Consider the following 26,466-nt stretch of genomic DNA (forward strand, 5'->3'; position numbering starts at 1 on the left):
GGAAGCAGCTCTTCCAACATGCACACTTGGAGCGATGGAATATATCAAAATCCCTCAAATGTAAGGTACCCTTTGAGCCAGCAAGGCTAGAAATTTATTCCAAGGGAATCACTAAGGATGGATGCAAAGCAGCAGCAAAGCCTTTGCTGCAAAGATAACTAAATAGAAAAAAATGGGGACAGCTTAAATTCTGGACTGTAGGGCTTTAGTTAAATAAGTCACAATCTATCTGTATAGTGAGATACTAGGCAACTATTGAGATTATGTTGCAGATTAATACTTACTGGCATGGACATATGCTCAGGATAGGCTGTTCTGTTAGAAAAATAGGTTATACAGACAGTATGGGAGGTCTAATCCTATCTTTATTGAAAATGTGTGCAAATGCTTAGAACAAGAAGGGATTTATACTAAGCTCTTAATAGTGGCTTTTTTTCTCTCTTTTTTCTGACTAGTGATGGGAGATTTTCAAATTTTTCTTTTCGACTATCCAGGTTTAAAAATCATGAAACAATCAATATATATTATTTCTGTTTTGAAGAAACCCATAAAGAAGTTATTTTTAATTGAAAAGTGGTTCCTATGTCCCTCTTTTCTCCTTTCCTACATCTTCTCCCCCTCTTTCTCTCTCCCTCTCTCCCTTCATTTCTTCCTTCCTTTTCTCTTCTTCCATCTATCCCTCCATCCCTCCGTTCCTTCTTCCCTGTGTCTGGACCTGTATAGGGTCGCCCCCCCTCCCCCTTTTTTTTGGCCTTGCTGCATAGCTTGTGGGATCTCAGTTCTCCAACCAGGGACGGGACCTGGGTCACGGCACTAAAAACCCAGAATCCTAACCACTAGGCCAGCAGGGAATCCCCTAGATGCTCCCGTTGTGAGCATCCTGCTGGGGCCAAGGTCTTCTTGTTCCAAACTGTACCTTGTGGTTTGGAAATCTTAAGATTTCTAGACTAGTGGTCTTTCCACCACACCTCCTGCCTCACTCATCAGAAAAGGAAACCTCATCCGTGCTAAGCAATCGGGATCTGATGTGCTACCTTTTCTAGGGATGTTTATATTTTTAAAGAGGAACAAAGAAAGGGCAGCAGTAAGTTAACACACCGTGAGTGGTGGCTGTATGGAGCTGTGTGGAGCGCCATTCTCAGCCCCCTTGCCCACCTATTCACTCCTCTGCCCCTTGCTATTCACTCCTTCGCTCAACCTTGCATGAGTCCATCATTCTAATGAGAGGGAGGCTTCAGCGAGTGGGAGGCCTAAGGTGCCCTCTCCCTCCCTCTTCCCTGCGCTCCCTCCCTGAGCACACCCATCCTTCGCCCCACGTGTTCCTTATTTTATGGAGGAGGGAGGTCAGCAGATGGCCTGCAAGGGGAGAGCCTCCCCTATGGTTCTCTGCTCCTGGCCTCACCAGCTAGGTTCTACACGGGGTAGGGTTAGGGTCCATGAGGGCACGGGGTAGGGTTAGGGTCCATGAGGGCAGGCCTTGAGGTTGCCTCCTCTTTCCTTTTCCTCTCTTGCCTCTGCTCCTCACCACCCAGCCTCTCTTGGTCCCAACCATACCCCCTCCTTACCTCACTGTAGGTCTGACTGGAAGGGAAGAGGGTTTTAAACGTGGATCCAAACCCAATGACGTTGAAGAGGCAGGTTGGCATGAGGCTCTTAAGAGCCACCAGCATGGCATCCTAATAGGGAAGGAAGGAATTTTTAGGGTTCCAGAAGGGGTTCTTCCCTCGGCCATCACACAGCAGTGTTCTCATGCCAGCACAGAGGCAGCCTCCCGGGGAACCTTTCGCCCTCTGCCTGCACCCGACATCGCTTCCTCCCCCAGAGCAAGAAATTCACTGATGCTGACCAGAGCCTGGGCCAAAGCCATCATCATAAAACTCCTCATCCGTGTAGCAAGTCTGATTTCTCAAAGCCGTTCTATTAGTTTGCCAGTTCCATTTCACCTCCTACCGACCCTGAGCGGTAAGGAGAGCCGGAAGTATGCATTCCCTTCCGCCAAAACAAAATTGACATCTAAGGGAGACACATGGCCTGGTCCCGCTGGCGATGGAGCAGGCTTCTGTCTGGCTCTCATCCAGGGCCTTTTGTATCAGAAAGCCCCTACTCTCATGAACTAGGGATACATTTCTTAGGAACAGTCTCTTTAGCTCGTATCTGGTGAATGCCCAGAATGTACTTTACATGCATTATCTCACATAATTTTCAGGATAACTCTTTGAGGCAGGCACAATAATAGCCTCATTTTATTCAAGAGAAAGCTGAGGTACAGAGAGGTTTAGTGATTTGTTTGTGAGCATCCGGATTGTAAATTAGTGGAGCCAGGACGCCAATGTGTCACTTTGACTCCAAGCCTGTGAACATTAAAGGGTCTGAATCTATTTGACTAGGCAACACCAGGAGACCTTCATCAAGGTATATTCTAAAAAATAATGACGCAGAGAGAAGGTGGAGATGACAAGTGGGAAAATGATGGTATTGATGACGATGATACAGTGCAATGATCAATGTCAAACAGTCACTATGTGCTAAGCACTTTATATTATCTCATTTCATCTCTATCATATGTATTATAGCATAGTGGTTAAGAAGATACACTTTGAAGTTAAACATATCTGGGTTTCAATCTCACCTTTGCTAACTTGACCTTGGGTTACTTACATTATTTTTCTGAACTTCAGCATGGTACACAGGAAAACATTCAGTAAATGGTTATTATTACCTGCCTTATGAAATACATATTAATAAACATGCCTCTATTTTACAGATAAGGAAACTGAGGAGCTGCACTGGGTATAAACCCTAAGACCAGGGCTGAGTCTTTCAAAGCAGAGCGCTGAGACCTTTAGTCATGTTGGCTCTGCCCTGGCACAGAACTCAGGAATGAGGGGCTTTTCCCTGCCCTCACAGGGTTTATTGATGGCATCCCAGGGATCTCGACATAGCTTCACAGAAACAAACTGTTATACTCCAAAGTCTAGAAGGAAACAGTAGCAAGTAGATCCTGGCAACTTTCACACCATATGGTCTTTCAGGCTCCACAGCCCTGCAGCCTCTCTCCCACCCCGCTTTGTAAGTATTAACATCAATGTTCTCTCCATCTCCTTTTATTACTTGCATCAATTCATTTTGTTTTTCTGCAAAAGAAGTCAATATTTGTTTATTTTTTCATTAGCTGCTCATGTGTATTGCTGCTAGCAGGAGACTCTGCTGATCCATACAGATTGTCTCTGCTCACACCTATTACAATTTTTAAAGCCATGCTTTTGGCAGCAATTGCTAGCTGAAGAAGGAGACCAGCTGCAGGAAATTAAATTGGCTGAACTTTGCCCTTTGGCGTGACTGTTTAGATTTCTATTCTCTCTTATATCCCAAAGCCTAGCTTTTCCTAAAACTTCAACCTAATGGGCCACCTAATGACTTAAACAACCCCTCAAAGGCCTCATTGTCAGTGGGGAAAGGGACCTGTGGCTTGAGTAATTTCTGTGAGTTTTTCTAAAAGGGGCACATTTAGCAGAATGGGTTGTGCCAACACAAAGCCATTTGTGAAAGGATGACCTTGAGCTCCCTGAGCTGAACTGGAAAAGAAAGCATGAGCGACTCCAAGGGGAAAGGGACTGAGATACGAGTCAGAGCTAGAGAAAGCTACTGTCAGGGAATTCTGACAACAGGCCTTTAATTGAGGAACTGGATTTCCACTCATCAACAAACTCCATTGGACTGGTAGTAACTGCCTGGAACACCAAGCTGAGAAGGATATAGAGATTGAGTCCAGGCTCAGCATTGAAAAAAATGTCATGGGCAATTATCTTTTTATTTTTAAATGAAACAGAGATGAATATTTTTTAATGATAAAAGGTACAATTCACAAAGAAGATAGACATCATAAACCACTAGATATCATGGTCAATTATTGATGTCTGTCTGGGCTTGGGAGAGGGGAATGGAATGATGTGTGACATATGCTTGCCCTCCCTGCATAAATCCTCCCCTCTCATCGAGAATAAATGAAGCCCAGAGTTGAGAATCAACATGTCCAAAGCCACATAGCAAGTCTGTGGCAGAACTGACCCTGCAACTCAGGCATCACTTTTCCCACAGAGCTATGCAGCAAGAACAACAATCAGAGGAGAGAGCTTTTCTTAGTGGAATAGTCTGTATAATTCCCTGCCAGCAACGGAAGGAAAATGAGCACTGAGTCAAGACGCAGAAGGCTCGGGTTCTTGCACCGGCTCTGTGATGTTGGGAAGAACACTTAGCCTTCTGTCACCTCAGTGTCTTTACTCGGAAATGGCGGGAAAAGGGGATTAAATGCTCTCCAAGAGATGTTTTAGGTATATGATCCCATGATACTCCAGAGTAACTGAAGAGATGTCTTACAAATTGATACAGTTGTGGAATGGAATACACACGGCCACACAGGCCTGCAGCGTGCTTCAGTACTCTAGCACTGTGGACAGCTCCTCATTTTGCTGCTTGCCTTTGATGGTGGGCAGGGGTGGGGAACAGGTACCAACCAGTCCTGCACCCGAGTGTCAAGAGGCCTCAAACAGGAACTTGGATCTGATATATGACTGCTCTGTCATACTTCAAAAGCAAACCCAGTCTTAGCAAGGCTGAGGAGACAGCTGACATCATGGATCCCACTTAACCCCATCCCTCCCTGCTGATCCTGTTGCCCTGGAAACAAGAGTTTGCTCCAAGAACAAGCTAGGGGGAGGGATAAAATTTCAGGTGACAGCAGAGCCCTCTCCTTGGTCCCTCACCCTTTGCTCTCTTGAACTATAATCCTTTACCCAGTTCAATAAACAGCGACCAAGGGCTCTTTATGCACAAACACAGAGCTAGACCCCATGGGGAGAAAGAGACGAGGAAGATCTGCTCTTTCCCCCCAATAAGGGAATAATTCCAGAGAAGGAGGCAGACATCTACACAACTGAAAATACAAGGACGAGTTGGATAATGCCATAACTGAGGTGAATGATCTCCTGAAGGAGACGGACTGCTTCTGGATGTGTGGAGGGAGGGTTTTATTCTTATTTCACCTGCACTCCTTCAGAACTCTCCAAAGCATCAAGACCACGCTCCCAGGAGCTCTTGGTTAACAGGGTTATAAGCCTCACTTGACTGTGAGCTTCTTGTTTTTTTGTTTTGTTTGGCTATGCCACATAGTGTGTAGGATCTTTGTTCCCCAACCAGGGGTTGAAACCCATACCCTCGGCAGTGTAAGGGTGGAGTCCCAACCACTGGGCCACCAGGGAATCCCACTCTGTGAGCTCCTTGAGGGCAGAACTACATTTACAACCCGCCCTGTTTCCAGACAGGAAAGAATCTGCCTGCAATGTAGGAGACCTGGGTTTGATCCCTGGGTCAGGAAGATTCCCTGGAGAAGGCAATGGCTACCTATTCTGGTATTCTTGCCTGGAGAATTCCATGGACAGAGGAGCCTGATGAGCTATGGTCCATGAGGTCGCAAAGAGCTGGACATGACTGAGCAATTAACACTTTCACTCTTTCTGGATGTCCAAGCATCGGGCTTTGCACATATTAGGCATTTGAAAAAAAGAAAAGATGAACCAAATCATTTCACTGGATTCGACACATTCCTTGATGGCAGGGGCCATATCTAATGAATCTCTGATGTCACATGGTAGAAACAGACAGACAGATAGGGGTTTACCTTTAGACGATGACCTTGGGTACATTACTGAAACTCTCAGGATGGGTTTTCCCATTTTGGAAAATTTTGACAACTGGACCAGCCTCACAGGATTACTATCTGGATTAAACACCAAGCTGTGCATTAAGTGACTGCACAGAGTCTGACTCATAGCAGGTCTTCAGCAAATGCTAATTTCCTTCCTCTCTTCTCTGTACCCTTCTCCACTGAGTACTTAGTGAGGCGTTTTAGCCAGAGCAGGCACCCAACAGAGCTGTGGAGAATTCCAAGGGAAGCTACTGATGACTTCATCCCTTGAAAATGGACAACAGTTAATAACTGCTCATATCACTGAGCAGAGAGATCTCTGTCTAAACTGATACAAAAAAAAAATTGCTCATCATGTCTCTTAGCCAGAGATAGTCACTTAAAGAAGTGGCTCAGGTGTGGAAGGAGAAAGTGCCGAGAAGCTGGTTACCCTGGAACCCTAGATCTTATGGGTGGGGTCCTCATAAATGTACCTTGACACGTTGGATGTTGGTCCCATTCATACTGCCACTCCTGTCGACGAGGAAGATAAACTCCCCACGGGTCTTCCTCAGGTTGGGCTGGACTGATTGGAGGTCGGGGCAGAAGTTGAGCATGATGACGGAATGGTGGGGGATGTCCTTGTGGAGGCGTTTCCGGATGATTTCTGTCTGGAGGAGAAAGGAAAGCTCTCTCACTTGAGCATTCAAGGGGCCCAGAGCTACTCCTGGGGCCTCACCCTGGTGGCCCCCATCACTCTCCAAGTTTGATCAGAATCCCACTCATCCTCTGCATATAAGACTTCCAGGTTAACCCTACCTGGCTCCTCTGCTAGACGTTCACAGGTTGCAATAGCAACAGGGACTTTGGAGGCAGGAAGACCCAGGTTTGAATCTCAGCTCTCACCGTCCAGCTGTGTGATGCTGGGTCAGGGTCTGTTGCTTCTTTGGAAAATGGGACAAATAAGGTCCATCTCTCAGAGTAGTTCTGAGGATGAACTGGGCTGGCATGCAGATGGGAAGGCCCTGACACATGTGCAGATCCTCAGCTGAATAGCGGTTTCTTTCTGTTTCACATCCAGGGATAAGTCACTCTCGGGCTCACCTTGGCTGTGAACTTGGCTTCTCTGGTTTACCGATTCTCTCCCACTGATAAACTTCCTACTGTCGCTTCAAGTTTTGCCTCTTTGGAAATCCTGCCTCCATCTTAGGTGGACCTGACTACTTAGTTTCCTTGCCGTTGAAACGAGGACAAGAGTTGTATGGGCTAAATGCAGCGCTTGCAGGGCGCCATGCAGCAGAGCAACTGTTGCCGAACAGCAACTATTGCCACTCTTGCTGTTTGCCGTGGGGACCCACGCATTTCTCACACTGCGAGTTTTTTTGCTCCTCTCTCTGTCTCCCCTCTAGTTTGGGGGCTACTTGAAGGCAGACCATGCTTGAGTCTCTTGCATCTCCAGGGCTCCACATAGAGCATAGAGCTTGGTATAAAGCTGGGCTCAGGAAACATTAAAGGAAGGACACCACCACAATTCTATGTCTTTTCATGGATTCTCTTAGCTGGCCTTGTCCTGCTGCTACCGAACCGTCTTTGACTCTTGCAGTCACCTCTGCACCAAATCTCATGTTCTCCATCCTCACTGCCACCCTATCTCACCACCCCATCTTTCTCTGTCTCTGTATCTGACTGTCGCTGTGTGTACACGTCTCTCTGTCTATTTCTCAGTCTGTCTGGGTCCCTTCCTCAGTTCAATAGATGACATCATTATCCGCCCAGGTGTTTAACACAAAGACCCAGCAGTCATCCTTGACTCCTCCCTCTTCCTCATCCTATCGATACCTACTCCCTCAATAGAGGACCACCAGTTCTGTAGCTCAAATACCTTCTGAACGTGCCCTCTTCTCTGTCCCCACTGTAAACACCCAAGTTGGGTTTCCCTGGGGGCTCAGATGGTAAAGAATCCACCTGCAATCCAGGATACCTGGGTCTGATTCCTGGGTCGGGAAGACCCCCTGGAGAAGGGAATGGTAACCCACCCCTATACTCTTGCCTGGGAAATCCCATGGACAGAGGAGCCTGGCAGGCTACAGTGGATGAGGTTGCATAGAGTTAGACGCGACTGAGTGACTAATATTTTCAATTCACCTTCTTTTTTCAGGACGTTTGCCTGGACCTGTGTAATAGCCCCTTGCTGGCCTCTTTCCCTTCCTTTTCTCTTCCTGTGGTCTATTGTATACAGAGCAGGCAGTGTGATCATTCTTGTTATTCTCTTGCTTAAGCACCAGTGTCCTCTCATGCCCGTACCAGGGCTCATGAAGCCCCTTATGGATTGACCCCTGCCTACCTGTCCACCTCGGGTTTGCCCCACATTTCAGGCCACAGGGGGCACATTTCTGTCTTCCAAGCACATCACCGTTATTCTGCCTGCAGTTCTTTGTACATTCTCCCAGGCTTTCACAATCCACCAGGTCTCATTCTGAGATAAGCTTCCTCTAAACACTTGGCAAAACAGCGCCCAGGACTCATCACTCATTGTCCTGTCATGCTGTTTTAGGTCTTTCACAGTCCCTAGCCCTTGCTTAACTGATCTTATCCATATGTTTGTTTCTTGTCTGTTTCCCTGTGCTAGAATCTAAGCACCAGGGGGAAAGGTCGTGACATTTTCAGTCTCCCCAGTGCCTAGAACAGAGCCTGATGCCTACTGGGCACTTCCTGTTTGCTGAATGAATAAATGAGAAGATGAATCCCTGTGGGATTTTCTGTCTGCTGCTGACCTGTGTGCATCATTTTGCTTTTTTCAGTCTGTCTGTCTCTCTCTCGTCTCTGCTTCTCTCTGCATCTCCATCTGTGTCTTCCTCTGTGTCATTTGCTCCCACTTTGTTAAATCACAGTTTTTGACAGCCCAGCCCACCCAGCTCTTCCTGATTGATGCCTCTGGGTGCTCACCTCCCTCCCTGGTGAGGGATCATCTCCTCCCTCCCACAGGGAGGTCCTTAGCCAAAAGCTACTGCCCAACAGGGCTCTCTAGATGACAGAGCCCGAGGCAGCAACGGCCACATCAGTGACAGGAGCCTGATTTTTGCCTCTCGGAGGGCTGGGGTAGGGGTCTCAGGATCAGGATTCTCTGGTGTCTCCTTGAGCTGCCATTATCCAATTACAACAAACTCATCACTTCTTAGCAGCTGCGGGTTGATGGCTGTCATCCCTGAAGCTCAGGAGAATACAGGGTATTTGCATAACCAACCCAAGGTGGCAAATTCATTCTCATTTGCTCCGGCGGTCCCAGACCTAATTGATTTAAGGCTTGGCAGGCAGGCAGGGAGGGAGGCTCACTGCTGACTCCTCCTGCCCTCACGCTGTAGTTCTCAGAGCCCAGTGGCACCCCTGCATTGCCACCCTTACTCAGGGAACCCGGCTCCAGCCTCTTCTCCCAACTGACTCATCTGGGGGCACCTCTGGGAGGGCAGATGTTTCCAGCATGGTCTCCAATGTGGGGGTGGGCACTGAGCCATCTGTACCTTCCCTTCACCATCTCCCCCACCTTCCGCCAAGCAGGGGCCTTTGGGTGGGAGCTCTACCAAAGGGAAGGATATCAGCTGTAGGTTTTCTCTGCATTCCTGTCTGTTCCTCTCCACCGTCCTCTGCCTGTCAGACCAGCAGGGGCCAGAGGGGCCCTTAAATTCGGCACAACTGCCCCACATGAGCGGGGCGAAGTCCTTAGCCTCAGCGTCACAAAAGCCAACTCTCTTTTCCCAGCTCACCAGTTATTGTGGGTGCTAAGCCGCAGTTTTCTCATCTAAAAAGGGAGATGATAAAAAGCAGTGTGCCCTGATTCTTGAGCCTACCTTGGCCCTCAGGACCCAGGGCGGTGTGCGGTGACACCAGCAGGAGGGAGACTGCGGGGGTGGCTTGTGGCTGAGGCTCAGCATCCTCTTACCCCCTTCCCCACCCCCAGCCCCTGCTGAGGACCCCCTTATCCTTTAACTTCATGGAGGAGGGATGGGCAGAGGGAGAGGGTTTCCCTGGCTTCCCTGGCTCTGCCTTTATTCTTAACCTAATAGCAAGCAATGATCCCAGAGGAAGGCAAATCAAGAGACCCATTCAGCAGGTGGGTAAAGGGAGACCCAGGAGTAGAGATGGAGCTGGGAGGGCACCCAGCCGTAGGGCCCTTGGTGCCTTTTGGGGGCAGACTATCCTGAAGAAGACCAAGGTCGTTTTTGCCAACAGCCTAGAACTTTCCTCGCTTAGGCACCTTGATGGGCTTCCCTGATAGCTCAGTTGGTAAAGAATCCGCCTGCAATGCAGGAGACCCCGGTTCAATTCCTGGGTTGGGAAGATCCGCTGGAGAAGGGATAGGCTACCCACTCCAGTATTCTTGGGCTTCCCTGGTGGCTCAGCTGGTAAAGAATCCGCCTACCATGTGGGAGACCTGGGTTCAATCCCTGGGTTGGGAAGATTCCCTGGAGAAGGGAAAGGCTACACACTCCAGTATTCGGGCCTGGAGAATTCCGTGGACTGTATAGTCCATAGGGTCCCAAAGGGTTGGACGTGACTGAGCAACTTTCACTTTCATACTTTCAGGCACCTTCATTCACTAGGAGCAGGTGACCTGGCAGGAGGAGGGATCATCAGCTTGCTGCGTGACCTCAGGCAAGTCACCCCCACCCCCACCCTGCGGCTCAGGCTTCTCACTGGTCCAGCAAAGACCCAGTGCCCAGTGCCCAGTGCCCAGTGCCCAGCGCCACCCCAGTTCTGCCACCGCTGATGCTGCTCAGTCAGCCTCACCTTTCGCTCTGCACGGCTGTCCTTCTTCATCCCTTTAATGAAATCTGCTCTTCCCTTCAGATGCTGGTCAAACTCTCCCAGGGTCATGTCCCCTTTCTCCATCAGGACATGTGGCATGTGGGGCTCTGCAGAGATGAGACAGCACTGTCCCAGCGTGAGGGCAATGCGGGGGACCTTGGTAGAGGGGTGGATCTTCACTGTGGGGAGGACTCCCAGGTGGAAGAGGGGGATGTGATCCCTGGCTGCTTGAGGCATGTGGGGCCATGAAATGACTCCTTAGCTGGGAGACAGGAGAGTGCATGACTTGACTTTACCCATCTGTAAAATGGGAGTGATCCTGGGCTCCGATCTTTTTGCATTTTGACATACTATGAATTCTTAAAGAGATAAAAGATTTGCTCCCTGGGGGTTTGGAAATGTTGGGGTCTCACCAAGCTTAGGTGTTCAGCTGGCCTGAAAGCAAAGTGCACCAATAGGTGGATGAGACACTGGGGCCTCAGGAGCTGAAATGGGGCAGGAGACAATTCTGCCAACTAGAGCTACGTTTACATGGAAGCATGTAGTTGGTCTCCTCTCTTCTGCCACGCAGCCTGCCCTCTCCCTGGCCAAGGGGGGGGGCAGGTGTCTGTGCGCTCTGGGATCAGCACCTCCTCCCTCCCACCGGCAGCCCCGGGGGTCCCTGGCAGGTGCACAGTACCGCTGGGGTGGATGAGGATCTCCACGGGCCGGTCGAAGGTGTGCCTGTTGGCCAGGGTGACGATGATGCTCTCAGCCGAGCATGCGGACGGGGCGGCGTCAGCTCGGATCTCGTGGGTGGGACTCTCTACCCCTGAGTGACACAGCAAGGTGGGATAAGTTCAGGAGTCCCCAGAGAGAGAGGGGCTTGGTGGGGGACCCGGAGACTCAGGCCGGAGATGACTGCCACTCCAGCCCCATCAGGGGCTCCTGACCTGCTGGTGTGCAAAACTGTGGACAGCCCTTCTCAGTTTCCCCGTCTGCAACATGGGAGCTCAGCTAGACAGGGTCGGATAGCCTCTCCTGCCATGACCTCGGGACCCAGTGGGGGTTGGAGGGGTGGCTTCCTCTTAGGGCACAGAGACAAAAGGAGCTGCACGCTCCATCGGAGGGCACTCTGTAAATGCCTCCCGTGTTGGGATGTCGGCTTGCTCTGGGAGAACACTCATGGACTGAAACCACTTCGTTTAAAAATTTGACTGGGAGGGGGAGGGGAACCACCAGCACAGTGTGCCTGACTCTGGCTCCCTGTTAGAATCACCTGGGAGCTTTTCAATGTTTCCGGTGCCCTGGGCTCTCACCCCAGACCAGGATCATCATCGGAAGCTCTGGGGTGGGATCCAGGTGGCGGGATTTGGAAAGTCACCCCACTGAGCGGGAGGCCCCCACCCCCACCCCAGGGGAGGACCCGGGAAGCAGCTGTGTGGCTGTGGCATCCAGAAGGGACCCTGGACCTCCAACCTCGGACTTTGGACTGCTAGGCCCTTGTGGACATTTCCCCAGGGGAGCCTTTGGCAGGGGTGGAGGGTGGGGTGGGGACTGTCTTGAAATCCGTCCTCGGGAAAGAGTCCTGTTGGGAGGCAGGTTGGCCGCAGGCTGTCGTCCACCTGGGCTGGCCAGCTTTCTCTCCCTCCCTTCCCGTCCCCACCCCGGGACCTGGAATGTTCTTTCCAGCCCCGTTGGAGTCTAGGCAGCTCCTCTCACCCGCGAGCAGGCAGGGCCCACGAATCTCCAGCTGGAAGTTGAACTCGTATTCCATGGGGTTGGACACGTCGGTGTCCAGGAGAGTCGACAGACACAGTCTGTTCCAGGAGTCCAGGGCCCGGCTGCCAAGGCAGTGCTTGTCTCTGCTGGGGAGGGGCCGGGAGGAGGGGCGAGAGGAGGAGACTCAGCAAGAGGGGAGCACTAGCCTCAGTTCCCACACTCACACTTGGCAGAGCGTACATCCTCACCCGGGTCCCTCGAGTCCCTCGGGTCCCTCAGACCGTGCGACAGTTCACATCACGTCGCGTCACATCTGGAATCCTGGCTCTGTCTCTGGGAGCTGGGGACCCTTGCCTGAGCCACTCCTCCTGTGAGTCTTGGTTTTCTCGTTGCATAGGGATCATAATGACACAGCTGTCTCTCGTGGGTGCTTAGCAAAGTGTCATCTGCTCACCCGCTGTCTCTGGCCCTCTGTCTGTGTCGTCCCTCACCCAGTCTCTCATCCGGCTCTGCTCAATTTCCCTCCCCTCCTCGGGCTTGCCCTCTGAGGTTTTTGTTATGCGTTCTGAATATGCACATAGCATTGTAAAAGACACCAGGACATTTGGTTGATAAGATGGCATTGTGTTAGGAATCTCATTCAGCTGCTTCCCCTTTTTTTCACCCAATGCTGTGTTGTAAAGGTTTTCAACCAAAGTTTTTGCTGCTGTTGTGGTTCAGCTTGTTTCCCGGGTGGCTCATTGGTAAAGAATTCGCCTGCTGATGCAGGAGACTGGGTTCGATCCCTGGGTGGGGAAAGGGCAACCCACTCTGGTATTCTTGCCTGGGAAATCCCATGGACACAGGAGCCTGGCAGGCTACAGTCCATGGGGTTGCAAAACGTCGAGCACGACTTAGCTACTAAACAACAGTATCAGCAATGGTACGACCTGAGGGCATCTGTCATACGGTCCTGGTTTCTTCCTGCCTCCACCTCTCTGCATCCACAGGCCACCCCGTGAAGATCCTCATCTGTGTTCCCTTTTTGGACTTTTGGAAGGATTTCTCTGGGATGCCTGGGTCAAAGGGCACACATCGAGTATCGCCAGATTGCTTGGCAAGGCGACTGGGCCAATGTTCACTTCCGCCACCAGGGAACGAGAGTTTCTCTCTCTCCTCATCCTCACTAACGTTTGCTACGATCTATTTTTCTGATTTTTTCTCATGTCACTCTATCTAAGCCACTTTTTCATTGGATTTGATGCAGGCAGGTGTCTGCATCCCCTGCAGTCCTAAGGATGCTTCTGTTAACTCTTTCCTGCTGGAATGGGCAGGAATCAAAAATTTATCAGGGCCACTCCAGGGGAACTGGGCCTGCCAAGCCTCTCGTTCCTTGACCCACTGAGGTCTGAATGTCCCCAGCTACGCTAGGTCCTGCCTCTCAAATGTACCAAGCCTGCATTTACAGATTATTTTGCATTTACAAATGCACTATGGCAGCATTTACACAGATGACACCCAGGAGCTGGTGCTCCCTGGCCTGAGACTGGATGGTGCCACCAGCTTCTCTGCTGTGCCAACAAGTGTCCTCACTTTAGATTTCGAGGCCCTTCGTGGTCTGACCCCAGCACTCCTCTCCCGTTCGCTATGTTCACACGAGCCTGCCTGCTGCTCTTCAAACACACCAAGCCTGGCGCTGCCTCAGGGCCTTTGCACTTCCTGCTCAGAATGTTCTTCCTCCAGATAATTTCCATGGTTGCTCCCTTCATTCAGATCAGGCCTCAGACGTTGCCTCAGTTCAGTTTAGCCACTCAGTCGTGTCTGACTCTTTGTGACCCCATGGACTGTAGCACGCCAGGCCTCCCTGTCCATCACCAACTCCCAGAGCTTACTCAAACTCATGTCCTTCAAGTCAGTGATGCCATCCAACCATCTCATTCTCTTTTGTCCCCTTCTCCTCCAACCTTCAATCCTTCCCAGCATCAGGGTCTTTTTCAATGAGTCAGTTCTTCACATCAGGTGGCCAAAGTATTGGAGTTTCAGCTTCAGCATCAGTCCTTCCAATGAATATTCAGGCCTGATCTCCTTTAGGATGAACTGGTTGGATCTTCTTGCAGTCCAAGGGACTCCCAAGAGTCTTCTCCAACACTGCAGTTCAAAAGCATCAGTTCTTCGGTGTTCAGCCTTCTTTATAGTCCAACTCTCAGATGTTGCCTAAGCCTTGTCTATTCCAAGTAGCACCCACCCCATCCTATCCCTCTCCAGCCTCAATAGCATTTATTTCCATAGAACTCATCACCTAACATATGACATAATTATGGGCTTATGTCTTTCTTGTCTGTCTCCTCCATTAGCATGCTAGCTCCATAAGGGCAGGGACCTTGCCTCTCTGGTTTACTGATGTATTCCCATCACCCAAAACAGTGCCTGGCCTATGTGTGTGCTCGGTCCTGGCCCATGTGTGTGCTCGGTCCTGGCCCATGTGTGTGCTCAGTCCTAGCCCATGGTAAGTGTTTAATTGTTATTTGTGGAATGACTGAGGAGTGCCCTCCAGGCTGGCCCCTTATGAGAGGCTGCAGTAACCCCTCCCCACCCGCCTGGCCATCAAGTCAGTTCAGTCACTCAGTCGTGTCCGACTCTTTGTGACCCCATGGACTGCAGCACGCCAGGCCTCCCTGTCCATCATTAACTCCCGGAGTCTACCCAAACTCATGTCTGTTGAGTTGGTGATGCCATCCAGCCATCTCATCCTCTGTCGTCCCCGTCTCCTCCTCCCCTTTCCCAGCCTAGTCATAGATCAGCCCTTTAACCTGCAGTGTTTAGGGGTTTGCTGGCATTGTCCTCTGTGACCCAGTGGGCACATGCTCCCAGCTGTCCCCAGAGCCCTACAGGGTATGTGTATGAAACTCCTGGATATGTACAGTGTTTACATCTTCCCAGACTTCAACTTGGCTCAAAGATTCAGGACATGAGTAGGGGAGGGGGAGTTAAGGAGTTGGTTGTTTAGTCACTAAATCATGTCTGACTCTTTGCAACCCCATTGACTGTAGCCCGCCAGGCTCCTCTGTCCATGGGATTTCCCAGGTAAGAATATTAGAGTGGGTTGCCATTTCCTCCTCCAGGGAATCTTCCTAACCCAGGGATTGAACCCATGTCTCCTGCATTGGCAGGCGGATTCTTTACCGCTGAGCCACCAGGGGAGACCAAATGATAAAATGTATCAAAAGTCATCTCCCGTATGCAGCAGGCCTCTTAAACTGGGCATCCTCTCTCCCTGTGGAGGAAACGCTGGTCCCCCTGGGTCCACAGGTGGGGAAATAGGATCCCTGATCTCAGTTGCAGGTGTCTCAGGCTGTGACCCCCTTTTCTCCCCTCCCCACCCCCGGGGAGAGTACAGAGAAACTGTGCTTCAATGTCCTACCCGACCCTGCTGAAAATCCTTGTTAATGGCTCCTTATTGCTCTGGGGAGGAATCCAGAGTTGGCCAGGACCACAGGGGCCTGTGTCTCTGCAGCCTCATCTCATGTCACCTGTGCTTCGGTTCTTCTCTGGGTCCCCATCCTTGCTGCCTCGGGGCTTTTGCCCCTGCCGTTCCCACCTATAGGAATGTTTCTCTCTGTGCCTTATCCTTCTGCCTCCTGGCTCAGCCCTCAGCTGAAATAGCACTCCTCAGAGAAGACTGACCTGGCCCTTGGACCCCAGGGGTTCGGTCCCTCTTTTATATTCTTAGCCAATGAATGTCTCTTCCATCGCAGTTTTGCATAATTAACTATGCATGCAAGTTCACAAACAGTTCACATTAGTTGTGTTATCGGCTGGATAATGATCTCTTCCACCGAGTTCCGAAAAGTTCAGGAGCCGTGTGCGTTTGTGCCTCGGTGTCCCTAACACCCACCCCAGTGTCCAGCACATAGCGGGTGCTAAGTCCTGCCAGTTGTGTCTGACGCTTTGTGACCCCATGGACTGTAGCCCGCCAGGCTCCTCTGTCCATGGGACTCTCCAAGCGAGAATACCGGAGCGGGTTGCCATTTCCTTCTCCACTAGCACATAGTAGGTGCTCCAAAAATGCCTCTTGAGCGCATTAAAGTATAAAGCCTGGAATTCTGATCCCAGTTCCAACACTTCTGGTCAGTACCAACACCAGGCATTTCAGGGAGATTCTTTTTTTTTTTCCCCCCCCCTTGGCTGCACTGCATGGCTTGTGGAATCATAGTTCCCCAACCAGGGATCAAACACACACCACCTGCATTGGAAGCTCAGAGTACAGCCTCTTGACCACCAGGGAAATCCCAGGGAGATTCTTAGGCGCTCTAAAAGTGAGCCGGGGAGGGACATTGTGAGGTGGCAGCTACAGAGCTTAGCATCCCCGCCCATCCTTTATCTCCCCCACCCTGACCCCCCTCCCCGACCCCACACGACTCTGGCCTTGTCTGGCAGGGGCTCCTCACCCATGGACCTGCTGGCCGGGGGGGCTGGTGCTCTCCGTGCAGAACTGGGGCACAGTTGGGGCACAGACAGCAGGCAGGAGGACCCGCACGGCCCCGCTGGGCAGCGTCAGGAGCTCTGAGGAGGTGCTGATGAACACGGTGACGTTCTCCATCGGGGCGATGGTCCCCAGGTTGACCACAAAGAGGATCCGCTCCAAATCCTCGTCCAGAGCCACCTTTCCTGGTTGGCAGGGAGGAGGGATAATGGAACGTTTGCAGAATGGTTCCTACATGCCAGGCCTGGAGGCAGGGGCTGTGGGCCCCTTCTCTCTCATCCCCTCTAAGCTTGCTGTGTGTTGGGTTAGAGGAGCTTGTGCACTGATGGGAAAACTGAGGCTCAGCGTGGGGGTGCAACGAGTTCAAGTTATTCAACAAATAACTAATTTATTGAACCAGGATCTGAACCTACTTGGGCCTGACGCCAGGCCTGTGTACTTTGCACTGTGCCCTGCTGGGAGTGGGAGGCTGGGACCCACTCACCCCCGATGGAAGGTCACATCTCCATCCTCAGACTCTACGTCTCCCCAGGATTTACACTGGAGTTTCTCACCTCCCCCAGAATCCGTGCTGTTTCTTTTCATCTGAAAGGCCCATCCCTCACTATTTCTTAGCCCATCCAACCCCTCCACGAAAACCTCCCTGGTCGTTTTCCTCCTCTGACATGATCTGGACCGCTTTTGGCACGGCCACTTTCAACTTCCTGTCGTGGTCACTGCCTGGCATGCCCTAGCTGTTCTTCCAGGCTCGGGCAAGTCCTAAACTCTTGGGGGACAACTTTGCGTCTTACACAGCATGGGTGTTCACAGATTCTTGAACATCGATGATCAGGTGAAGAAACTTCATTTCCATCACAGATGCAGTGGTGAGAATCTCTTATACCATATGATCCTCGGCCTCAAGCCTTGGCTCTGCCACTAACATGCTCTGTGACCTTGGGCTGGTCACCCACCCTCTCTGAGCCTCAGTATCCTCCGTAGCAGGAACCCATAGCCATTGTGTGAGTTCTGACTGCACCAGCGACAGTGATGAGCATTCTGCAGGCTCTTTGCTGAGATTCCGGTGGATTATTAGCTACATTCTACACAACAAGGCTTCATTTCTTATCTAAGCTTGCAAGAAACAGGACTGGCAGTCAAATCTTGGTATGACTCATTCCACAACCTCTGAGCTTAAGTGATATGCTTTTCTGGTTTTTAGAGATGTCTTAAATACCCTTCGGTTGCCTCCTTTGACCCTTACACTCTTTCCAAGTGAGAGGAGAAGCAATGGCCTGTTTCACAGACAGTAAGGTGAAGTTCAGAGAGGTTAATTATTGGGCCACGGTCACACAGGATTCCCGACTCTACCCGATCCCACTGCTCCCCTTTCGGTCTGCCCGAGACTCCAGCCACGCCCAGGTCCTGCCGCAGCCGCTCCAGGCCTCTTACCTGTGACCGTCGAAGCTCGAATGCCGGTAGACTCAAAGTGGCCACCCTCTATTTTGGCTTTGTCCTTGATCTGTATCGTCACGACGCGGTCCGCGATGACCGCCTCAAAGCCGATCACCGTGGTGTGCTCGTCCAGGGGGTACACGAAGAGGCCTGGCGGAGCAGGGCCCGGCGTCACGGGTGACCCAGCGCCGCTCGGCATGCCCACCTCCCCGGGACGGAACCAGAGCCCTCGGTCTGCCGTTTGAGTGCACCATGGCGTTCACAGCCGCTTAGAGGGCTCCCGAGGGGACTCGGGCTGGGCAGCCCCGGCCCGAGGGCTGGACGGGACGCATGGAGTGGCAGGCTCTGCGTCAGTGGCGGGGTAGCTAGAGGGGCAGATTCTCCCCCGTCCCAGCCACCTCTTACTCTGCGCGTGCCGCAAGCTCACCAGGACCACCCAGTACTCCGCTCACCTGCCCCGCCCCTCGCAGCTCCAGGGAGTAGAAAACAGAATGAAGAGACTGGACCTCTAAAACGGGGCAGCCTCATCCACCGGCTTTAGGGAGGAGCGGGACTCACCGCGGGACAGGTGCCAAGATTTGCCCCCCAGGGGCCCTGGCCTGGGGCTGGTCTCTGCTGAGTCTTTGGGAGAAGGGGCACTGGTGCGGATGCCTCCGTGGACTCTGGGCCTCTGAGAAATGTCCTGACCACCTCCTCCCCAGAGATTCTGCCTCCACCTTCATCCCAGGTTTTAGATTCCCCCATACTTCTGGCTCCACTGGTGTGGCCAGGGTTTCTGATTTTTCGAGAGAGAGCGGCAATCTGGATTTTTATGTGACCTGTTGTGTGGGTCTAACAAGACACCTCTGTGTGGTGGATTATCACCCGTGGTACCCAGGAGGTGGGCCTTTGAACGAAGAGGACTAAGGTTCTAATCCAAGCCCTGTCCCTTCCCCAGTCCAGTGACCTTGGATAAGACATTCAGCATCTCTAAACCTCAGAGCCCCATCTGTAAAATGGGGATGATAGAGTCAAACTCGGGGTCATTATGAAAATGGGAAAAATAACCACCATTTACTAGGCTCTGTCTCCCAGAGTGTGCGTCCTACATTTTTATGTCTCAGTGCAGTACTTCTCTGAAGAAGGCAATGGCACCCCACTCCAGTACTCTCGCCTGGAAAATCCCATGGACAGAGGAGCCTGGTGGGCTGCAGTCCATGGGGTCATGAAGAGTCGGACACGACTGAGTGACTTCACTTTCACTTTTCACTTTCATGCATTGGAGAAGGAACTGGCAACCCACTCCAGTGTTCTTGCCTGGAGAATTCCAGGGACGGGGGAGCCTGGTGGGCTGCCGTCTATGGGGTCGAACAGAGTCGGACACGACTGAAGTGACTTAGCAGCAGCAGCAGCAGTACTTCTCAAACTTTAAGAAAACATGAGTCACCTGGAGGGTCTGGCTAAAATGCAGATTCTGATTTAGTAGTTCTGGGGCAGGGCCCGAGATTCTGCGTTTCTAACCAGCTCTGGGTGATGCCGATGGCTGGGGGACCACGCGTGGAGGATCGAGGTCCCATCTCATTTAATCAGCCCACTAACACGGGGGCGGCACACTGCCAAGGACCACGGCGAGCTCTCCATAAATCCCAGTTTCCCATCCCTCTGAGCCTCAGTCTCATCTATAAAATGGGGGGACTTGTTTTTCCGCACACGGAAAGCTAAAGGACTGTCTGAAAGGTGTTCAGTAATATAGTCTCCTTGGTTCCCCGTGAGTCTCACGTTAAGCCATCCTCTGTAGGTTTCCTGAAACAGAGGGACAGGATCTTTGTTTTGCCCAGAAGATTTCTGTGGGGGGGAAAGTTTCCCTTGTGGGTTTCTTTTGGGAACTCAAAGGATTTCAGACACTCGGGTCAGGTTGGAGGGTGGGTGCCCCAAGACGTGAAGTTTGGGAGTTAGGAGGCCCCCATCACTGTGAATGAGAAGGGATGCAGAGCATATCTAGCCTTTTTACATAACCTTCCTGGCCAGGCTTCCAGTAACTCCCTTCCTTAAGTGCAAAGACAAGAGTGTAATTTACAAACAGCTCTTGCAGGGGAACGTCGGTACACATTCCTGACTGCCGCACACGGGTGACTCACATTCGCAGACTGTTTTCCATTCCACGCTGCCCTTCCTCACGCATTACCTCATCGGCCTCTCCCTCAAACCCTGGCGTCCAGACAGACACGGGAGCATCCTGACGTCGAGAAGGACTGCAGCTTCCCCAGGGTCATGGGGATGAGAGCCACGCTTAGCACTGGGAACTCCTGGCTTCCAGTGAGTCCGGAAGCCTCTCCTCCTGTGAGACTCCCTGGGGGATGTGGAGGACTGACTATCTGACAGGTGGGCGTGTCTTGTGGACATCGATAGGGCTGCGACAGCGGGCTGGGGCAGAGCCCAAACCTGGGTTCAAATCCTGACCTGACTTGCCACCAGCTTTAAGACCTGTTGGGCAGAAATGGTATTCCTACTTTGCAGGTGGGTAAACCAAGGCTCAGAAAGGCGACGTGACTTGTCTGATGTCAGCTGGCTGATGGGTATCAGGACAGGGGATTCAGCATGCAGGTGGCCCTGGGGAAGCCCCCTCAGGGACCCTTACCCTGGAAGGGCTGGGCTTCCAGGTTGCCATAGGTGAGGGAGGCGGTGAGCCCCAGGGCGTAACCGCTGACAAAGGAGGTGACGTCAGAGGCGGTGAGGGGCAGGGCTGCCCCTGTGATCTGGTTCAGCAGACCCGGCATCTCGCTGGCTACTCGGCCTTCAGGACCTGCAAGAGATGGCAAAGCAACAAGTGGGGAGAGGCCCCCCATGTCGCCCAGCTCAATTCTCCCCCTTCAGCCTCCACAGGCAAGCAGAGCGTCACTCCATTTCCCCCCAACCACTTCCCACAATGATGCTCGACCACCCCTTGGAAGAGAAGGCGTGATTATGCCCTTTGTTTACAATTCACAGGCCTGCAGACACACGACCTGGCTGGATTCACGTGTGGGTCTCCTAGCTTCCACCCCTCCCTCAGATGTGACCTGTGTGCTCTCAAACCTTTGTCCTTGCCACACTCTACCTGGAAGGCTCACCCCGTGAGCCAAAATAAACCAGCCACCTCCCATTGCCCTTAGGGGTGAACACAGAGTCCCCTTTGCAGGGAAGCCAGTCCACCTGTGCCAGGCTTCGCACAGAGCCTAGCTTCTCTCCTTCCAGTAGGTCTGTCGGGACTCATCCTGTTTCCATGAGACTACGGTATTCATGTCTATCATCCCCTTTAGGAGAAGGAAAAGGCAGCCCACTCCAGTATCCTTGCCTGGAGAATCCCATGGACAGAGGAGCCTGGCGGGCTACAGTCCGTGGGGCTGCAAAGAGTCGGACACGACTGAGTGCCTGAGCAGCAGCAGTATCATCCCCTTTGGAGAGCACGCTCCTGGTCTATTGTTGCTTTGCATGGCATCCTAAGTGCCGATTGAATAAGTAAAACCGTGGTTGGGAACTTCCCTGGTGGTCCAGTGGTTAAGAATCTGCCTGCCAATACCGGGGACGCAGGCTTGATCTCTGGGCCAGGAAGGCCCCACGTGCTGGGGAACGACCAAGCCCATGGGCCACAACTACTGATGCCCACCTGCTCGAGAGCTCGTGTTCCACAATCACAGTGAGAAGCCTGCAAACTGCACCAAAGAGGAACCCCGCCCTCGCTGCAACTAGAGAAAGCCCGTGTGCAGCAAAGAAGACCCAGCACAGAAAGAAAAAAAACAAAGAGATGACTGTCATCATTCCAACACCAATGACTTCGGAGTGCATTTCAGGGCAGGGTGCCGATTCTCTATGAGGTTCCCGAGACCCTCCCAGGCAATCACCTGCCTTCGAGAGGTGGGGGTAGGAGCGGGAAGAGAAGCTGACCAAAGGGTGCGGATTACGAACTTGAGGTCCTTTTTGGGTCTTCTTCTCGATGGATGCCCCAGGTGAAGTCGCAGCGGGCTGGTAGCCTGTTGCCGTTTATTTGTGAGGCTGCTCGGTGAGTGCGGATGACCCTGTCTTTTCTCTGAGAAGGGAACGCTGTGCTTTTACATCCTCCTTGTGTTCCCAAGCAAGGATCCTCGGGTGCTCCCACCCTCTCTGACAGCCCAGGAGTATTGTTTAAATTATGTTCTCTCTGTGGCTCCAGCCCAGACAGCTCTCAGCCCCTAGGCTTATCTGCAGCAGGCTGACTGACAGCAGGAGGCAGATAAGGAGCCAGGAGAGAGGGCTGGATTCCCAGCCGCCTTCTCCTTCTCCGGGAGTTCTCTGTCTCAAAGCCCAGGGGGAAGCCGGGGGCAGAACCAGATGGTGGAGCTCCTTTGCTGAGAGAGTCACGTCCCCGCCCTCCACCTCCTCTTCCTGGTTGCCTCCTGTCCAGAGTGTTGACCGCGAGTCAGCCTCCAGATGTGTGGGGGGCTTGGACTTAAGCTTGGGTTCATCCTGGGGTGGGGCTCCCGTGGGTAAAGAATCCGCCTGCGATGCAGGAGACACAGGAGACTTGGGTTCAGTCCCTGGGTCGGGAAGATCCCCTGGAGGAGGACATGGCAACCCACTCCAGTATTCTTGCCTGGAGAATCCCACAGACAGAGGAGCCTGGCGGGCAACAAATCCACGGGGTCGCAAAGAGTTGTACGTGACTGAGCAATGAAGCAGGCATGCTCAGCGTGGAATCTTGCTGAGGACACCTCCACCAGCCCAGTCATGCCACACTGCATTCATTCCCTTTTCCCTTCCCTCTCACCTCACCAGCCCATTTTCCAGATCCTGCATCCCCAAAGTCTGGGGAAAGACAGGTGTTCTGGCCGATCAGGAAGATGAGGAGGCTAAAGGCCTGGTGAAATACTGACCCACTGAGATCAGCCCCTGTCGCTCTCCGGACCAGTTCACACCGCTCTGTTCCTGAAGCCGAGCCTGGCTTCTCACACTGTCCAGGGGGCGCTGGTGGCTTCCTGCCCACGAGGTTGCTCCTGGGTGATGCCCACCGGAGCCCCAGACTGAGATGGTTGGAGGGATGATGCTCAGCGTTCCTGGTGCTGGTCCCCATCCCTAGCAGGAATGCCCCTGGGATCCTCCAGGAGAAAGTCCCACCCACGAACCCCTGGAACCCGTATGTCCTTGGGGGACCCCAAACTCATGTACAAAACAAACACACCTCTTTGAGGGAATGAATGGACTGGCAGAAGGAATGGGAGGGGCCCCTTGACCTTAGAGGAGCCATGAGGAGAGTAGCGGGTGGAGAGAGGGTAGCAAAGAGGGTTTCTAAGAGAGGGAGCCACTTGAATCCCTGGCTATTCATTCCCTCTTTTATAAAACCAGGTGAGGACTTCCCTGGTGGTCCTGTGGTTAAGACTCCGTGTTTCCAATACAGGGGGCGTGGGTTCGATTCCTGGTTGGGGAAGTTCCCTACGCTGTGCAGCACAGCAGAAAAAAAAAAGGGAGGGGGGAATAAACAAAAGCAAAAAATCCCAGGTGAGTGGAAGGGCCAATAGGTCCTCTCTCACTGGCACTGAAGATTAAGCTTGAGTCATGTTAAAGTACCCAGCACAGTGCCTGGCATGTAGCAGGTATACAATAAATATTTGTAAAGTGAAATGAATGAATGAATGTGGGCAGTATCCCAGGGACACCAACCTTTAGTGCTCACCTGTGTGCTGGGCAGAGGGTGGAGGACAAGGCAGATGTGGGATATGAACTAACAGAGGTCACAGATACCAAATAAAGCTGCAAGCCAACAGATTCAAAACCTGACTCCTTGTCTCTGCCACAGTTGCCACCCGCTTGTCCCCCAGGGAAGTATATTCCCAGTAAAGCAGCCAGAATGGTCCTGAGAAGTCAGGGATCCATCATGTGGTTCCAGAGGTCGACCCCCTGCCAGCTCCCCACGCCCCTGGAGGCCCCCGATCGGGGCCCCGCACCAGTTTCCTCTCTGGTTTTCCCACTGGTGACTCTGCTTGGCTTTTCTCCCACCATAGACGTTGGATTTAAATCCATCATTTAGGCTTCCCTCCCAGAGCTTATCAGTCAGGGGCCCAGATACACCCTCCTGGCCAGCACGGCGGTCCCGCCCATCTTTGACAGACCATCTGCTGGTCCACAGAGGATGCTCTGTTGTCCTGCCCTGGAACCAACCCCCGTCAGCCTCTCCCTCTCCTAATGGCCCACCACTTGGCAGCCAGCAGGCTCCTTGAGACGCTCTCTGTGTCCTTGTCCGAGGACCTGCTTCCCTCCTTCCAGCAGGGGGTGCTTACTTCTTGCACCCCCCAGGGTGGGGGGCTGACGTCTCAGCTACATCCCCCGGCTCCGTGTTGCCATCTTCAAGGCTCCAACCACGCCCTCCTTTTTAGCAAACACTTGGCCCCTGGCTCCTGGCTTCCCTGCTCCCCAAGCCCTGCCATCGCCCAGGGGGACTTCAGCACCTGTGGGAACCGTGCACACAGCTTCTCGGGCTTTCATCCTCCAAAGCCCACGTCTCAGGAGCCTCTGCTGCCACTCCAGCTCAGCCTCCCATCACCACGCAGTCCCTGAACTTGAGGCGCCGCCCGTGGTCCCTCCATCTCCAGAACCTGAGTCACTCAGCACTTAGGCTGCTCTTAGAAGTGCAGCTTCTTAACACTTCCCAGCTCTCTCTTCTTGTTTTTTCCTTTGCAGTCATCACCCTCGGATAGACTGTATCTTCTGCTTCTGTATTTGTTTAACGTGTCTCCCCAGCTCTTTAGATGATGTATAACCTCCAGTGAGGGCAAGAATTTTTAGCTTGTTTCTTGGCTCTATCTGCCACCCAAAGAATATTACGGGGTACAGTAAATGTTCAATAAATATTTGTCAAGTAGATGAAACAGCATTGCGAGTGCTTTACATATACTGCTTGGCAAAAAAATTCATTTGAGTTTTTCTGTATTAAAAACTTGAATGAACTTTCTGGTCAACCCAATACAATGTGGGCAACATTCCACAGACAGAGGGGCCTGGCCGGCTATAGTCCATGAGGGTCGCCAAGAGTTGGACATGACTGAGAGGCTAAACCACCATCACCGCTTCAGAAGCAGGTACTCTTACCATCCATGTGCTACAGATTGAAAACACCAAAGCTCAGAGAGGTGAGGTAACTTCCTCAAGGCCACTCAGCCCTGGGCTGGGAGTTAACCCAAGCAGGAGGACCACAGAGCCCAGGTCTTTAACCATGAGGCTACCCTGCCTCCTGCAGGAAGCATCTCCCGGAGTCTCGGCACGTCTGCCCACACCCTCCTGACAGCCTCTGCCCTCCATCCCCATGGGGGCTGCTTCAGCATCCTCTCCAGGACCATCTCTACCGGCTCCTTCAAACCTCCAGGCTGATTTCCTCCCAGTCCCCTCTGTCATCTTATGTGTACACGTGCAAGTGTGAACACACACACACACACACACACACACACACACACCTTCCCTTTCTCCTGAGCTTCATGGCTTCCTGTTGTGTCTGCCCTGCAGGTTAAACTCCCCGGCATTCAAGGCTCCTCCCCACCAGCTCCACCCCATCAGCTCCTCTTACGTCCCTCATGTTCCCTTTGCTTCAAACACACCGACCTTCTCACCGTGCCCTTCCCACCACTGGAGCCTTTTCCTGTAATGGTGGTGACCTTCTTCTCTGCCTTTCAAAGTCGTCTTCAGCACTCAAGACCCATTTCCACGGTCACCTCCTCCCTGAAGCCTTCCCTGACACCCCAGCCCATCAGACACGCCCTCCTCAGGGTCTCCACAGCCTCTGGGCACTTGTCTGCACCTTGCACATCATGAAGCTCTGCAAATGCCTATCTGCAGTGGCTTGTCTCCCCCTCAAGGTCGTTGGCAGGGGAAGAACAGGGGTGCCCCTCCTCCCTTTCCTGTTTCCCAGCTCCCTGCAGAGGAGGGGTTTGAAATGGAGTCATCTTCCAGGGTCAAGGGCTTTGCCATCATTGCCAATGCTCACACTCACCATCACATTACAGGTGGGGAAGCTGAGGGTTAGGGATCTGGAAGCCAGGACCACATGGCTGGTGAGGGGTCAGGATGGCTGAGATTAGGAAGTAGCCTTCCTCGAAAGTCTGTACTTTAGGACCTCCCTGGTGGTCCAGGGGCTAAAACGCCATGCTCCCAATGCAGGGGACCCGGGTTTGATCCCTGATCAGGGAACTAGATTCCACAGGCCTCAACTGAGAGTTCAAAAGTGGAAAGTCAGTATGTTAGTTGCTCAATCGTGTCCAAATTGTTGTGACCCTGTGGACTATGGCCCTCCTCCGTCCATGGGATTCTCCCAGCAAGAACACTGGAGTGGGTAGCCATTCTCTTCTCCAGGGGCTCTTCCTGATATAGGGATCGAACCCCGGGGTTCCTGCCTTGCAGGCAC

General features: G+C 52.4%; 1 protein-coding gene across 5 annotated transcripts in view; it reads right to left on the reverse strand.

Annotated features, from left to right (window-relative positions):
* Positions 1–26,466, reverse strand: part of VWA5B1 (von Willebrand factor A domain containing 5B1) — a 69,952-nt gene that overhangs the window by 30,384 nt on the left and 13,102 nt on the right. For all 5 annotated transcript variants that reach the window (XM_081580652.1, XM_081580649.1, XM_081580651.1 and 2 more), the window contains exons 2-9: positions 20,701–20,865; positions 18,081–18,233; positions 16,615–16,834; positions 12,188–12,333; positions 11,166–11,297; positions 10,469–10,593; positions 6,178–6,354; positions 1,566–1,676 (exon numbers count right to left, since the gene is read on the reverse strand). In XM_081580652.1, coding sequence (XP_081436778.1) covers positions 1,566–1,676; positions 6,178–6,354; positions 10,469–10,593; positions 11,166–11,297; positions 12,188–12,333; positions 16,615–16,834; positions 18,081–18,233; positions 20,701–20,839 — 1,203 coding nt within the window. In that variant the 5' untranslated portion in view covers positions 20,840–20,865. The remainder of the gene's footprint in view (positions 1–1,565; positions 1,677–6,177; positions 6,355–10,468; positions 10,594–11,165; positions 11,298–12,187; positions 12,334–16,614; positions 16,835–18,080; positions 18,234–20,700; positions 20,866–26,466) is intronic.

Source organism: Giraffa tippelskirchi, chromosome 3, assembly GCF_054371585.1.
Source record: "Giraffa tippelskirchi isolate mGirTip1 chromosome 3, T2T-mGirTip1v1.2.pri, whole genome shotgun sequence".
Classification (NCBI taxonomy): Eukaryota; Metazoa; Chordata; class Mammalia; order Artiodactyla; family Giraffidae; genus Giraffa; species Giraffa tippelskirchi.